Source organism: Triticum dicoccoides, chromosome 2A (assembly GCF_002162155.2).
Source record: "Triticum dicoccoides isolate Atlit2015 ecotype Zavitan chromosome 2A, WEW_v2.0, whole genome shotgun sequence".
In the NCBI taxonomy this organism is placed as follows: Eukaryota; Viridiplantae; Streptophyta; class Magnoliopsida; order Poales; family Poaceae; genus Triticum; species Triticum dicoccoides.
The window spans coordinates 669771495-669787238 of NC_041382.1; the positions used below are offsets into that span (position 1 = coordinate 669771495).

General features: G+C 51.2%; 2 protein-coding genes across 8 annotated transcripts in view; both read right to left on the reverse strand.

Annotated features, from left to right (window-relative positions):
- LOC119356101 (polyubiquitin 11) overlaps nucleotides 1–1320 on the reverse strand; it is a 2447-nt gene extending 1127 nt beyond the window's left edge. The window contains exons 1-2 of the mRNA XM_037623005.1: nucleotides 1148–1320; nucleotides 1–303 (exon numbers count right to left, since the gene is read on the reverse strand). Of these exons, the coding sequence (XP_037478902.1) occupies nucleotides 1–303 (303 nt within the window). The 5' untranslated portion in view covers nucleotides 1148–1320. The remainder of the gene's footprint in view (nucleotides 304–1147) is intronic.
- Nucleotides 1321–3042: 1722 nt separating this feature from the next.
- LOC119356102 lies at nucleotides 3043–6141 on the reverse strand. Of its 7 annotated transcripts, none has more exons than XR_005171833.1 (4): nucleotides 5734–6141; nucleotides 5531–5651; nucleotides 5054–5136; nucleotides 3043–3550 (listed from the first exon to the last, which is right to left on the reverse strand). XR_005171833.1 is itself a non-coding variant. In XM_037623008.1 (3 exons), exons 1-3 carry the CDS (start codon nucleotides 5839–5841, stop codon nucleotides 5377–5379), a joined length of 264 nt encoding a protein of 87 aa, XP_037478905.1. In that variant the 5' UTR covers nucleotides 5842–6141; the 3' UTR covers nucleotides 5182–5376. The 7 variants fall into 7 exon arrangements, 2 of the variants coding, with proteins under 2 accessions (XP_037478905.1, XP_037478904.1); XR_005171832.1 differs by having other exon boundaries at nucleotides 5054–5152; XR_005171831.1 differs by having other exon boundaries at nucleotides 5054–5171.
- Nucleotides 6142–15744: the final 9603 nt, after the last annotated feature.

Here is a 15744-nt window from a genome sequence, read left to right on the forward strand (position 1 = left end):
GTTGTCAATGGTGTCGGAGCTCTCAACCTCAAGGGTGATGGTCTTGCCAGTGAGGGTCTTGACGAAGATCTGCATGCCACCACGCAGCCGCAGGACAAGGTGGAGGGTGGACTCCTTCTGGATGTTGTAGTCAGCAAGGGTGCGGCCATCCTCCAGCTGCTTGCCAGCAAAGATAAGGCGCTGCTGGTCCGGGGGAATGCCCTCCTTGTCCTGGATCTTGGCCTTGACGTTGTCGATGGTGTCGGAGCTCTCAACCTCGAGGGTGATGGTCTTGCCGGTGAGGGTCTTCACAAAGATCTGCATCTGCAGAGAAGAATCCCAAAACAGAATGGTTAGGGTCAAGAAGCAGACCAAGCAAACTAATATGACAATTACTAAAACATAGATAAGCTTCTATATCATGCCGTAGAGATTAAACAAACAAGAGAAACATTTTTTTTCGCTTAAGAGAAACTAACATACGGTAGGTGCATGCTCATGAGCACAAAAAACTGAAAATTATGATTCCACGTAGCTGTCAGACATTATTTAGCTCATCTTTTTCCAAGAAAAATCAAACTACAGACGGTAGATAATAAACAAACGACAGCAGTATATTTTCTTCATTGAAGAGCACCTAACAGACGGTACGTGCGTGCAGATCAATTATGTCAAGGATTCCACATAGCTGTCATATATCAAGCAAAGGAAGAAGCCTAGCTTTTTCAGAGGAAAATCAATTAACAATCCTAGACCTAGGTTAGGACTATCTCGTTAGAACAAGAAATATGATCACGAGCTACAGATCAGGCAGATTATGCGGCTACCACTTAATTCAATCATAAAGAGTTATGCGAATCTTTCACGCAGGAGCAGACGAACTAGTAGACAAATCATGCATACGAGCCTACACGGCTTAATAAGGAATTAATTGACCGAGAACACGAACAGATCTGCCCCTTCAATCTATCAATCTACACGCAAAAATCCCTAAGAATTCGCCAGAGCTTCGCAGACCTAACACGCGCGAATAGATCGGACAACAAGAATCGTTCGCGCAGCATCAGATCGGAGCAAAAACCGACGAAATTTCCACAATACTTCACCTCCAACCATCTAATCAACGCGGATCTAGACGATACGGGGAGAGGGGAAGCAAACGCCGTACCTTGAGGCGGCGGGGGAGGAGGATTCGACGAGCCTGGGGTCGATCGGAGACGAGATTGGCTGGGGATTCGTTGGTTCCGTTCCTGGGAGCTGCGGTGAGGATTGGAGGGAGGGGGGCAGTATTTATTTATGCTGGGTGGAGAAGGATTAGGAATCCCGTGCCGTGACGGTTCTGTCCGTTGGGCGCGTACGTGTGGTGCTCGTCTCCGCCACGCGATCCCCACGAAGTATCCGACGGGCGCGGGAGGGTTCGAGAGAGGACGGTCGTCTACCTCGCGGGGCAGGCACAGCCTCTTTTTCTGTTTTCTGTTTTCATTTTTTGCTTTTTTTTGTAATTTTGTTTATACACTTTAAAAAGAACTCTGCACAAAAAACTTTTCAAAAATGTTGAACAATTATCTGAAAAATGTAGAATGTGTATATATAAATCGTTGATCATGTATTAAAAAAATGACATAAATTCTTGATCATCTATATAAAAATGTTAATCAAACATTTAAAAAAACCTTGAACAAGTATTTGAAATATGTTAATCAAGCATGTGGGAAATGTTAAAATGTGTATAGGAAAATGTTGGCAATGTATTCAAAAATGATCAAAAAATATGATCATGTATATAAAAATGCTAATAGAGCATTTGAAAAAAATATTGAATAAGTATTTGAAATTTTTAATAAATCATTTTAAAAATGTTAAATGTGTATAAAATTTTTTTTGACCATGTATTGAAAAGCGATGAATTGTTTTGATCATGTATATAAAAAGTGTTAATCAAGCATTTAAGAAAATGTTGAACAAGTGTTTGAATAATGTTAATCAAGTGTTTGGATAGTTTTAAATGTGTATAGAATTTTTTTTACCATGCATTAAAAAAGGTAATCTTTTTATCTGAAAACTATTAATCAAGCAATTTAAAATCTATAGAAAAATGTTGACCGTGTATTGAAAAAGTGTTGATATTGTATATGAAAAATGTTATCAAGCATTTAAAATTGTTAAAATGTGTATATAAAAAATGTTGACCATATACTCCCTCAGTTTCTTTTTAGTCTGCATATAAGATTTGGGTAAAGTAAACTTTGACTAAGTTTATAGGAAAAAAATATCGAGATTCACAATATGAAATCAATATTATTAGATGCATCATGAAATTTATTTTCATACCATATAGCTTTAGTATTGTAGATGTTAATATTTTTTTCTACAAAGTCTGACTTTGACCAAATCGTATATGCAGACTAAAAAGAAGTAGAGGGAGTATTAAAAAAATTGTTAAATTTTATTGTAAAAATACTAAACGTGTATTAGAAAAATATTATTGACATATACAAAAAAACCAAAAAAGAAACAAGAATAAACCAAAGAAAAATAAAAAAAATAAAAACAAAGAAACAAATGCAAAAATAATGAAACACGGAGAGAAAAAGAAAAGATACAAAAGAAAACTAAAAAGAAAAAAAGATGAAAACAGAAGAAAATGGAGAAAAATAAAAAAGGTAAAATGGAGAAAGAAACGAAGAAAACCCGATGAAAAACAAAGGAAAACAAACAACAAAAAACCCGGAAAAATAATGAAAACCCGTCTGTTTTTCTTATAAGTAGGTTGTGCCCTAGTATTCAACACGAACACGGTGCTTACCCAGTGGTTAGCTTCGCTACTACCCCATCGAGGGGACGCAGGTTCGAATCCTAGGTCGAAACCCTCGTGCGCTCCCTCCCGTTGCTGTAGCATTCGACGTGAGGGTTCCTTCTGCCTTGCTTAATGCGAGATACAACGCTTGCGGTTAGGCACCCCTCACGCCATCAGATGGATCATTTAGGCCGTGTCAGTGAGGCGTATTGCTCACTGGGCTGGTCTACGTACCCATCTCCATCTCCACTTCTTCTCCACTGCTATTAAACAATCCAACACGATCTTTCTTAAGTGTACCCCACAATTACCCCCAGCACACCAGCCGCTCCATTCACCACCGCAGGGTTAGTCCCATGAATCTGAATCTAACGGCCATCATTGATCTAATACCGGTATGGTGTGCACCTAGCAATTTCCATTGACTGATCGTGCTTCACTAGGAGACTAGGGAAGCCTTCCCTCCAACTATCGGTCCCACGCCCCCCGGACAATCGGGGAATTCTAATCTGAGACTAAGGAAATAATTGATTCTCCTAGCCCAATCGCGCAGGGCCCTCTCTGCCTTCCGTCGCCATCGCGCCAACACCGTCTTCTCCAGACGGCGACCTCGCGCCACTCCACCATGCAGCCGCCTCCATGCACCATCGACGTAGCGGGCCCCCTCGCAGTGTGCCAGAAGTCCGCCAGATCGCCAGTGCCCACGAACCCCCGCCCAACACCCGTGCGGCCGCCCCCGCCCTGCACGGACCCCGGACCAGGTGTAATTCTTCCCTGCACTCAAGATTACAGTTTTCAGAACAAAAAATCAAACATTAGGCGTACAGAAAAGGTAACATCGTAAAAGTAAGACATGCAGATGCCGTGCAATTGCAAACACGGGCTACCATACCAAGGGCACAGGAATGATACATCACGCCAGTCTACAGCACAATGATTAATTTTACATCTCTAATTACCGATTTCTATGTGGAACATACTGCTTATCTTCTTACACACACGAAACAAAACTGCTTATCCCCTTACGCAGACGACACAAAACTGCTTATCTCCTTACAATATACGGAGTACATGCTTCTAATAATTTAATGACATGAATGTTCACATGAAGGCGACGGTACGTCGTCTCCAAATCGTGCGGGGCCGTGCACCCCATTTCAAGATATAAGCAATGACCAACCATTGGGTAAGTATCAACAACCACTTCCTACTTTCTTCTACTGTTTCTGCTGTTGCTTGTGTGCTGACTCACGCTATGTGTTTATACAGGCCCAAGCACCCCATTTGAGGATATAAGAAACAACCAATCATTGGGTGACTATCATCGACCAGATCCTACTTTCTGCTACTGTTTTTGCTGTTGCTTGTCTGCTAACTTGTAGTACTTATTTAAACAGACCTAAAGAATTGAAGAGGCAGAGGATATTCTTAAAAGACACCGTATTATGCACGTCGGTATTTACCTTCCCAAGCCAGTATTCTCACATGGCTAGCTCGATGTTGCATTGTCAAGGGGAGTGTCGAGAGAGACAACACAGATTTTGGCCAAGCCAAACCAGGAGGTTGATAAATCCGGGAAAATTACCAAGAACATTGTCTATAGAGATGTTTTGGATAGATGAGGCAGGTGCACTATTCTATTATTGTATCTATATAACTATTTCCGAGCCTAACAATTTTCTCTTATTTTGTTTGCAGGTTTTTATCAGAACGCCACACATAATAAGCATGAAAGAAGAATTGTGTCGATTTGACCTCCAACTCTGTATGCCGGAGTCGTTTATTTGTGTTATCTAAAAGAGCATTGTCATATCAATTGTCCCGAAATGAAGAAGTGCAAATTTATGATCGCTGGAATTTGCAATATTTCATCACTTCTGTCAATGATCCCAGCAGATTTCCCTGTTCTGATAATGATGCGAATGGGTTATGTTTTAGTACTATATCTGATTTAGGTATACAACTGGTTATTTATAATAAGAAAACTGAAGAACACTTGGATTACATGGTTTCATGTTTTAGCAGGCTTGCTTCTTGTTAATGCCGAGTGTTATTACTACTATATTACACATACGCCCAAGGTAGAAGTTGGCTTTACCAGCAAAATTTAAGCTGGCTGGAATCATTGTCACAAAAAATGAAATATTGCAAATAAAGCACAACAGCAAACATGATATTGCAAATTTGGCTGAAATTACTAGCATATATCTTGTCACTGGAAAGTTCTCTGACCACACATGAGCATCAATAATAATAAAACATAAGTGCCAAACTCACCTTGATGGTTTCTTCATAAAATGGAAACCTATGATGTCAGACTCACATTCTTCAAACAACCAGAAGCACTTCTCTGGCCCCTCCTGTCCAACACGGCCACTAAGGGTACATTACTTAACTAACTTGCAAGAAAAAGGATACAAGAATTATATTTCTATAGAGAAAGGTAAACTTTCGGTATATAAATAGGTATAAAAGAAAGCACACAAAAAATCGAAGAAACATTCTGAAGAAACAAGGGAAGCGTGTATTAAGAGCAGACTGCAAAGAGATGGGTATACCTTCTAATACAATGGCTCAAAGCAATCAACATTATGTGTTTTTCATATTTCCCCATTACTTGCATCACAAAAAAAATCTTCACAATTGAAAATAAAGTATGCATATGTCAAACTATACAAGCTGAAATATACAGACTGCAGAATGAATGCACCGATTTGACGGGGACGAGCAAGCGTCGGGGGCAGAGAGACTAACCTGGACCAGGACGAGCGAGGAGAAGCACAGGGGGAGGGTCCCGAGCAGCAGCACAGCACGCAGAGGTCATCGTGGTCGTCCTAATCAAGATGGAGGTCGCGAGCAGCAACTGCTCCTGGTCCTGACCGAAACGAACATGGAAATCAAGATGGGGTCAGAGGGCAGAGCATCCGGATCGAGGGGAGGAAGAGATGGGACCGGACCTTCATGGCGTCCCGAGCAGGGGGGAGGGAAGTTCGTGGCGCGGCGCCGCTGGCGACCATGTCGAGCATGAGAGGCCCGCCATCGCCAGGAGGAGGGGGCGAGTGCATCACCACGAGGGAAGGCCCCGACGTCGCCGGTGAGCATGCCGAGCTCGAGCGCCCCTCCGCACCAGAGGAGGGAGGGCACCGGCGTCACCGAATAGGAAGAAGGGGTGGGCAGAGCAGGGGCTTGCGCGCCCGCCGGCGGTGCTGATGAAGGGGAGGGGCAGGGCAGAGCAGGGGCATGCGCGTCCGCCGGCATCACTGACGAAGGGGAGGGGCGGCCACCAAAGAGCTCGGGCTGTGGATGGGGATCGCGAGATTAGGAGGAGGGAGTGAGCGAAGAATGGGGAAGAGTCTGTGTGAGGGGCGGTGGAAGGTTGACTGGGATTTTTTTTAATCTCTATACTACTACTAAGTAATACTCTACTACTAAGCAGTGATCCCCTGAGTGACTGTAAGTGACTGTGGCATTTTTTGCGAGTGAGTGCGGCAATGCCCAAACAAAATAAAAATATCTTTTAAAATAAACATTATATTTCAAAAGGCATGTCTTGTTCACCTGCTGTGTGGGTGAGATTTTTGTTTTCATCCCGGCTTGTTACAGTCATTTTCATTTGACGGTTTTAAGTAATATGAATCCCTGTAAAAAATGATGAAAAATAATTGAGCATATTTAAGTTTTGTAATCACGCAGGTCATCTTGTGAGTTGTAGATGGTATATTTTTTGTCACGGTTATAATGCAATTATTATGTGACAGTGAATTTTATGCGAGACATGTTTCTGGATCGTGTGTTATACCCACGCTCATATATTTGCGCATAAGACACATTTAAATGGCTCGGTAAAAGAACTCACTAAAACAAAAATTAGATGCAGAATAGATGTTTTTACTATAGATTATGATACATGTGTTGGGTCACAAAAATGTCATATTTTTTAAAAATACAATTTGAGTGACATGACAACATTTTATAGAGATCTGGATTTTTTTGTAAAATCATTGTAGTGTTATACAATGTGAACTTGTTTTGTTGAGACGTGCATTGCACGTGTATGCTTACTAGTGGACATATATAGGCGAAACAAGTCGGCCAGGGGAGCCACGAGGGGCCCACGAGGGTGAGGGGCACGTCTAGGGGGGCAGGCGCGCCTCCCTGCCTCGTGGTCACCTCGAAGCTTCCCTGATGTCTACTGTTGGTGTCAAAACCGGCGGATCTCGGGTAGGGGGTCCCGAACTGTGCGTCTAAGGTGGATAGTAACAGGAGACGGGGGATACAATGTTTACCCAGGTTCGGGCCCTCTCGATGGAGGTAATACCCTACTTGTCGGAGTAATTGGACACGGATACCCCGAAGACGGTGAGACAATAAATCAAGACATCGGGGCTAGCAAAGTCCCTCAGTCTGACTGCTCCACCCGGTCGGCTGCTGGCTGCTGACTACTCCACCTGGCCGGCTGCTGGCTGCGGACTGCCCGCCGCCCCTGCCGGCTGCTGGCTGCCGACTGCACCACCAGGCCGGCTGCTGGCTACCGACTGCCCGGCCGCCCCTGCCGGATGCTGGTTGCCGACTGCTTCACCAGGTCGGCTGCTCGCTACCGACTGCTCCAACCAGCCGGCTGCCAACTGCAGCCTGACCCGACACCGACAAGATACCGACGGGACGACCGTACCGCGACGTCATCTACAATGTACCATGTCCCCTGGGTACTGATTTATAAAGTACCTCAGAGAACAAGCATGACATGCACCATGCCTAGCCCATGCCACTACATAGCTTGGTTTGTAAGCTACCTAAGGTAGCTTACAACCAACGCTGCCACCACCCATGCCTACCACTATATAAGCTAGCTCCATCCATCCATCAGGAGAGGACACATACACGCATGCATACATGCCCACGGGCACACACCCATTTAGGCAGCCCCATACCACTCGGCCACTAGAGCTTGCATGCTCATCCGGCCACCCGCATATATACGAGGCCAGATGCCTACAGCACTGACCTCAGATACAGCTCCAGGAGCACCTTATACTGCCCGATGTACACCTCAAATATATACTCAGACATGTAGGAGTAGGGGTGTTATCTCTCCGGAGAGCCCTGAATCTGGGTAAACTAGCGCGTGCTACTCGCATACCCGCTCCCGGACCTATCATCAGCAGTCTTGCCCTCACACGAAGCCACCATGTGGCATATGTCGTCTTGCACCCCCGGTGAGAATACCACGACATTTGGCGCCCACCGTGGGGCGGTACTATGCTACCGCGCTGCTGCTGGTTTCGCAGTCCCGGCGGGACCATCTTCATCATCTCTGCCGCGACGTCGCCGTTGTCTCTTCGGTAGCGCTCGGGGGCCCGAGACACGCCCCCGGAGCGGCCGCGAGGGGCGGCGCGTCCTCGTCGTCGGCCTCACCGCCTTCATCACCACCACCATTGCGACGCCGGCCGTCCGTCTGCGCATGCGCCACACGCGAGGCCTCGCTTCGGTTGGCCGCATCCATCCACGCTTGGCTCGCGTCCGCTTCCCACCACTCCGCGTCTAGCTCCGGCCAAAACGCACGGTTGATCATCCATACAAGCTAACCATGCATCAGTCAAACAAGTCAAACCATATGCCATACACTAGCCAAGCATCACTCAGACTATGTACGGGTGGCGTTTGAGCTGCGGGTACCAAGAGTGGCCAAGCGCCCGCCCCGCGCCGGCATTCTTGCCCGTCCTCTGCTCATCAGCCGACCCCGCTCCTCCCGTCTGGGTATGACGACAAGCCATGCGAGCTCGAGAGATCTCTCCCGCAGGCTAAGCCCGCTGACCCCCGCTGCGCGCGCTAGCTGCCGGGTCCGCGCCGCTCCTCCTCCCTATTGCGACTGCATGCCCCGGCCGGCTCCTCGCGCACCTGCCATCCCGTGGCCCTACGCTAGCCGCCTCACGCGCATCCTGGCCGGCTCCTGCGCGTCCGGCTCCCCAGCGTCGTTTCCGCATACCGACTCCGGCCGCCTGCCGCAGCTTCGCGTCCGCACGACCTCGCCCGCGTTGCCTTTCCTTCGCTCCGCTGTCCGCTTCTAGCTTCACCTCTCGCGTCGCGCCGTCCGCGGCGGCTGCAGTCCGCGCCCTCGCTCCCGCCTGGCCGCCTCCTGCACGCGGGCCGGCCGGTCGTCTCCGCGCCTGACCGCCTCCGGTGCTGTCTGGCTGGGTCCGGCTCGGCCGTCCTCGCTCGCGCCCGCGCCGGCACTCTCCTCCGTCTGGCTCCTCGCCGGGCGCTGGCTCTGGCTCCCGACGCCTCTTCACCATCGCAGCGGCTCCGCCCTCCGGCACGCCACGCGTGCGGCTCTGTCCGTGCCGACTGCGGGCGCATCCCGGCCCGGTCGCCTATCATCCGCGCTGGCTGCGGCCCTGTCCCACTCCGGCCTCGCTGCCGCTTCCGGTGTCGATGCCTCCCCGCCGGCTTCTCCCACAAGCCCGTGGCCGCCTCCCGTGCGCCCTCTAGCTTGGCGTCCTGCGTCAGCCAGTGCCGGCTGGCTAGCCCGGCTCCCGCGCTTTCTGTTGTCGACTGAAGAACGAAGCGGCCCGGTTGGCGAAACAGAGAAGAAAAAAGAAGCCGGCTGCTGAAAAAAATACTGGGTGGAGAAAAGTCAGTGGCCGAGTGCTAGAAGGAGAGAAAGAAGAGAAAAGAAGTGGCCGAGTGCCCACGGCTGAGTGCTAAAAAAAGGGGGTCCGACTGCGCAGACTGCAGTCCAGCAGACTGCTCTGATCGACCGTCCGCTTGGCCACTCGGCCGACTGGTTCGTCTGTCCGCCTCGCTACCTGGCTGACCGACGAGCCAGTCCGGCTGCTCAGTCGGATAGAAAAAACATAAGAAAAGTAAGATGCCGGCTAGACGCAGAAAAAAGTCAAGGGCCGGATGCCCGATCCTTCAAAAAAAGAGAAAAAGAAGTCAGCTGGGACAAAGAGAAGAAAAGAAAAACCCGTCTGGATGACCCGTCCGTCTGCTTCGCCACTCGGACGGTCGGTCGTGACCCGCACTGCCGGCTGTGCCAAGCTGGCTGGACTGCCTCCTGCTTCGACGACGCACCCAGCGGGTGCGCTGACACGCCCCCGCGAGAAAGAAGACAAAGTAGTTGCCAGAAGATCCTGCCTGACTGCTCAGCAGTCGGCCCGAATCTCGGGGGCTACACCTAGCGGGTGCGCTTACGCGCCCCCGCGAGAAAGAAGACAAAGTAGTTGCCGGAAGATCCGGCCCGACTGCTCAGCAGTCGACCCGAATCTCGGGGGCTACACCCAACGGGTGCGCTGAGGCGCCCCCGCGAGAAAGAAGACAAAGTAGTTGCCAGAAAATCTGGCCCGACTGCTCAGCAGTCGGCCTGAATCTCGGGGGCTACACCCAGCGGGTGCGCTGACGCGCCCCCGTGATAAAGAAGACAAAGTAGTTGCCGGAAGATCTGGCCCGACTGCTCAGCAGTTGACCCGAATCTCGGGGGCTACACCCAGCGGGTGCGCTGACGCGCCCCCGCGAGAAAGAAGACAAAGTAGTTGCCAGAAGATCCGGCCCGACTGCTCAGCAGTCGGCCCAAATCTCGGGGGCTACACCCAGCGGGTGCGCTGACACGCCCCCGCGAGAAAGAAGACAAAGTAGTTGCCGGGAGATCCGGCCCGACTGCTCAGCACCGGCCCAGATCTCGGGGGCTACAACCAGCGGGTGCGCTGACGCGCCCCCGCGAAGAAGAAGACATAGTAGTTGCCAGGAGATCCAACCCGACTGCTCAGCAGTCGGCCCAGATCTCAGGGGCTACACCCAGCGGGTGCGCTGACGCGCCCCCACGAAGAAGAAGACAAAGTAGTCGTCGGGAGATCCGGCCTGACTTCTCAGCAGTCGTCCCGAATCTCGGGGGCTACACCCAGTGGGTGCGCTGACACGCCCTCGCTAGAAAGAAGACAAAGTAGTTGCCGAAAGATCCGGCCCGACTGCTCAGCAGTCGGCCCGAATCCCGGGGGCTACACCCAGCGGGTGCGCTGACGCGCCCCTGCGAGAAAGAAGACAAAGTAGTTACCGGGAGATCCGGCCGGAATTCTTAGCAGTCGGCCCAAATCTCGGGGGCTACAACCAGCAGGTGCGCTGACGTGCCCCCGCAAAGAAGAAGACATAGTAGTTGCCGGGAGATCCGGCCCGACTGCTCAGCAGTCGGCCCAGATCTTGGGGGCTACACCCAGCGGGTGCGCTGACGTGCTCCCACGAAGAAGAAGAGAAAGTAGTCGTCGGGAGATCCGGCTCGACTACTCAGCAGTCGGCCCGAATCTCGGGGGCTACACCCAGAGGATGCGCTGACGCGCCCCCGTGAAGAAGAAGACAACGTAGTTGCCTGAAGATCCGGCCCGACTACTCAAAAGTCGACCCAAATCTCGGGGCTACATCTAGTGGGTGCGCTGGCGCGCCCCCACGGAAGATTGCAAACAAGAGAAGAGTTTTGTCCGGCTGCCAGCAGCCGGCAGAGGAGAAAAAGAAGAAAAAAAGGCACTGCAAGATGCCTCACCGCCTGGCCGGTCGAGCCTGACCGGCCGGGAGGCTCGAAGGCTACACCCAGCGGGTGCGCCGGCGCGCTCCACGAGCGTCGAGCTGTGCCGGCTGTCTTCGACAATGACCGCGACTACATGAAAATCAGTGTGAGCTCCTCACCCGCATATTTTTGCACCGTAAGAGCATGGATAACCCCGAGCAATGCCCGGGGGATATCTTCGCATTTTATTACAGTTGCATCATTGTTCGCCCCGGTGCCAGCCATAGTTGGCCCGAGGGCTGGCCGCTTGGCCTGAGACGTTAGTTCCTACAGACGGCTTAGTAGCATGCACTGTATTAAAGGCCCACTCTTAGTCACAGACCGCAGAGCCGCTGTCCGGCTAGCAAGAGTGAATGCTGGAGGCCACCCATGCGAAAAATGTCCGGGAAGAAAAATGGTTTGGGCGACCCGGTCGTTTCCTTTACAAGTATCTACTTGGTTGAATCTGCTCCCAGACTCTGAGTACTGTACACTCCACTTCACGGCCCACTCTCAGCCACAGGCCGCAGAGCGGATGTCCGGCAAGCAAGAGCACAAGCCAAAAAGCGGAGAGAACACGAAAAAGATTAAGGGGGCTTGGATGAAACCGAGTCGGCACCCTCCGCATAAAACTTGCAATGCTAAAAGCAAACATTTGATATATCTGTGTGGACTAAATTTATCTTTTTTCATGATCATTTCCATGAACACTTGCAAAAACCTCCGCCCAACTTTGCCAAGTTACCCGGAGGCTTGGGGGCTACTGTCGGAGTAATTGGACACGGATACCCCGAAGACGGTGAGACAATAAATCAAGACATTGGGGCTAGCAAAGCCCCTCAGTCCGACTGCTCCACCTGGCCGGCTGCTGGCTGCTGACTGCTCCACCCGGCCGGCTGCTGGCTGCTGACTGCTCCACCCGGCCGGCTGCTGGCTGCTGACTGCCCGCCGCCCTTGCCGGCTGCTGGCTGCCGACTGCACCACTAGGCCGGCTGCAGGCTGCCGATTGCCCGGCCGCCCCTGCCGGCTGCTGGCTGCCGACTGCTCCACCAGGCCGGCTGCCGGCTGCCGACTGCTCCAACCAGCCGGCTGCCAACTGCAGCCTGACCCAACACCGACAGGACACCGACGGGACGACCATACCGCGACATCATCTACAATGTACCATGTCCCCTGAGTACGGATTTATAAAGTACCCCAGAGGACAAGCATGACATGCACCATGCCTAGCCCATGCCACTACATAGCTTGGTTTGTAAGCTACCCAAGGTAGCTTACAGCCAACGCTACCACCACCCATGCCTACCACTATATAAGCTAGCTCCATCCATCCATCAGGAGAGGACACACACACATACACGCATGCATACATGCCCATGGGCACACACCCATTTAGGCAGACCCATACCACTCGGCCACTAGAGCTTGCATGCTCAGCCGGCCACCCGCACATATACGAGGCCAGATGCCTACGGCACTAACCTCAGATACTGCTCCAGGAGCATCTTATACTGCCCAATGTACACCCCAGATATATACTCAGACATGCAGGAGTAGGGGTGTTATCTCTCCGGAGAGCCCCGAACCTAGGTAAACTAGCGCGTGCTACTCGCATACCCGCTCCCGGGCCTATCAGCAGCAGTCTTGCCCTCACATGAAGCCACCATGTGGCATATGTCGTCTTGCACCCCCCCCGTGAGAATACCACGACACTACTTCCTACTTGATTGATCTTGATGATATGAGTATTACAAGAGTTGATCTACCACGAGACCGTAGAGGCTAAACCCTAGAAGATAGCCTACGATTATGATTGTTGTCCTCCTACGGACTAAACCCTCCGGTTTATATAGACACCGGAGGGGGGTAGGGTTACAAAGAGTCGGTTACAAGGGAGGAGATCGCATATCCGAATTGCCAAGCTTGCCTTCCACGCAAAGGAGAGTCCCACTCGGACACAGGACGAAGTCTTCAATCTTGTATCTTCATAGTCCAACAGTCCGGCACTCCGAGGACCCCCTAATCCAGGACTCCCTCAGTAGCCCCTGAACCAGGCTTCAATGACGACGAGTCCAGCGCGCAGCTTGTCTTCGGCATTGCAAGGCGGGTTCCTTCTCCGAATACTCCATAGAAGATTTTGAACACAAGGATAGTGTCCGGCTCTGCAAAACAAATTCCACATACCATTATAGAGAGTATAATATCCCACAAATCTAAACTGCTGACAAATTTCATAGCGTGACATCACGCCATGGCCCAGTCATTATTCGAACAGTTTTTTTGAACTAGCTACTGCACATATTGCGAGGCGGTTTTCTTGGCATGTCTTGTCGAAGCAGAGATCGTGTTCCCTTATCACGGGATTCTCATCAATACGGGTGTGGGTAACCCAACCGCGCCATTAATCATGATGCTTGGGGAATAAGAGAGTTTACCAGGCAAGTGGGGAGGCGTAGAATCCTTGCTGCCTTTATAAGGGGATAAGGACTCCCTTTCGCACCCACGCTTTCTTCTTCTCGATCCATTCCCCTTCGCCCGAGCTCCAGCGCCCGAGCGTTCGTCTTCTCTGTCCACAAAGGCCTTCCGAAAATGTACGGATCTAGAGCAGGAGGCAAGTGGATGGCCTCTACTGTCCAGGAGAAGCATATCAAAAAGCTTCGGGAGGCCGGGTATCTGGCCAAAAAAATCGGCCACCGTCTCCTGACGGCGGTACAGATCGTTCCCACTCTGGAACCCCAAGAGAGGGTTGTATTCCTCCCTCATTTTGTCCGCGGGCTAGGGTTTCCCCTCCACCCGTTTGTTCACGGTGTCATGTATTACTACGGGATCGATTTTCATGATCTATCCCCCAATTCCTTCCTCAACATCTCGACATTCATCATCGTGTGCGAGGTTTTTCTCCGCATCTCACCACACTTCGGCTTATGGCTGAAGATCTTTAATGTGAAGCCCAAGGTGGTGAGCGGCGAGCACGCCGAGTGCGGGGGCGCTATGGTGAGCAAGATGCTCAACATCAAATGGCCAACAGGTACTTTTAATGATTCCGTCAAAGAGTGGCAACAACACTGGTTTTACATCACTGAGCCGCGCGGCACGGAATGAGCCGCTGCTCTAGAGTTCCGATCCAAAGCTCCTCTGCGGCTTACGTCCTGGCCCACGAAGGGCCTGAATTGGTCTTCGTCCGACGAATTGTCCATGCTCCAGACGCGCGTTAAAGATATGGAAGATAAGAACATCGAACTTGTTAATGTAGTCCAGGTGATGTTAGTTCGCCAGATCCTGCCTTGTCAGCATCGGACTTGCAACCTATGGGAATTTGATCCGGCCAAGCACCAGACCCTGCGAGAGCTCTTTGGCTCCTCGCACGAAGACATCTGGAAGGTGCTTTTCAAGTCCAGCAAATCATGGCCGGACTCGGCCGAGGACCGCGGGTACCAACTGTCCTGCCCTGCAAGCTCGGTAAGTTTTTACGCGTTTTATCCGCATAACCCAAGGGTAATGCTTAATGTGTTTTCCTCAACTCCCCTAGGGTTGGTCGAAGAAGGCAGGGCGGATCCACTGTCCAGCCCCGTTGCCCAAAGAACCGGCCGGCCCACTTCTGATGAAGATGCTGGTCCCGACATCGTACAAGGCGCCGAAAAAGAAGGCCGAGAAGGAGGCCAAGAAGACCCAGGGCGGCCTTCATCACCGCGACACTTCATACACAATATCCGAAGGTTCCAACGTCCGTTCTGCCTCCAAAGAGGACGAGGAGGAGGAAGACGAATTCCCAACGGGGGAAGAAAGAAGAGGGCGGCCTTCATACACTTTGAGGCCAAGTCGCCTAAAAGGGGAAAAGCTCCTCTTCCAAAAGAGTCCACTGCCGCCGCCGATAGCAGCCCGGCGTGGGATCCCAGGGCCCAGCCCCTGGTGAACTCGTGAGTATAAAATCCGAACACGTTTATGCGTCCAGACTAATCATGGCATGATATTTTAACCTGAGCTATATTTTTTGTAGTCCGGCAAGGTCCCGCACCGAACAATCCTCATCAGAGGATTTGCTGAGCTCGGATGCTATGGAGAGGGGACGCCCCTGAAGGCCCCTTCTCCCAAATATGTGAATAACACCGAGGCTTCGTCCCAAAAGGACCTCGGCCAAGGAGGGGGGAAGAGATCGTGAAAGCGGCGCCTGGAGGTCAAACTTCGGGGGCCGGAGACGGGGGAGAATATTCCCATGGGGGTTGACGGCGGGAGCCATCTTGAATTCGGCTCCCAGCCGGACGCAATTCCGGAGACCAATACGACTCCAAAATCAAGCAGGAGGCCTCTCTCGGCTGGAGGGGGCATGCCTGTTCCACCGGCAATCTCTGTCCAACCAGAGGTGCCGGATGTTTTGTTGGCGGCACTAAAGAGCGCCTCCATCGTCGATGAGCACCGTGCCCTGATGGGTGCGGTG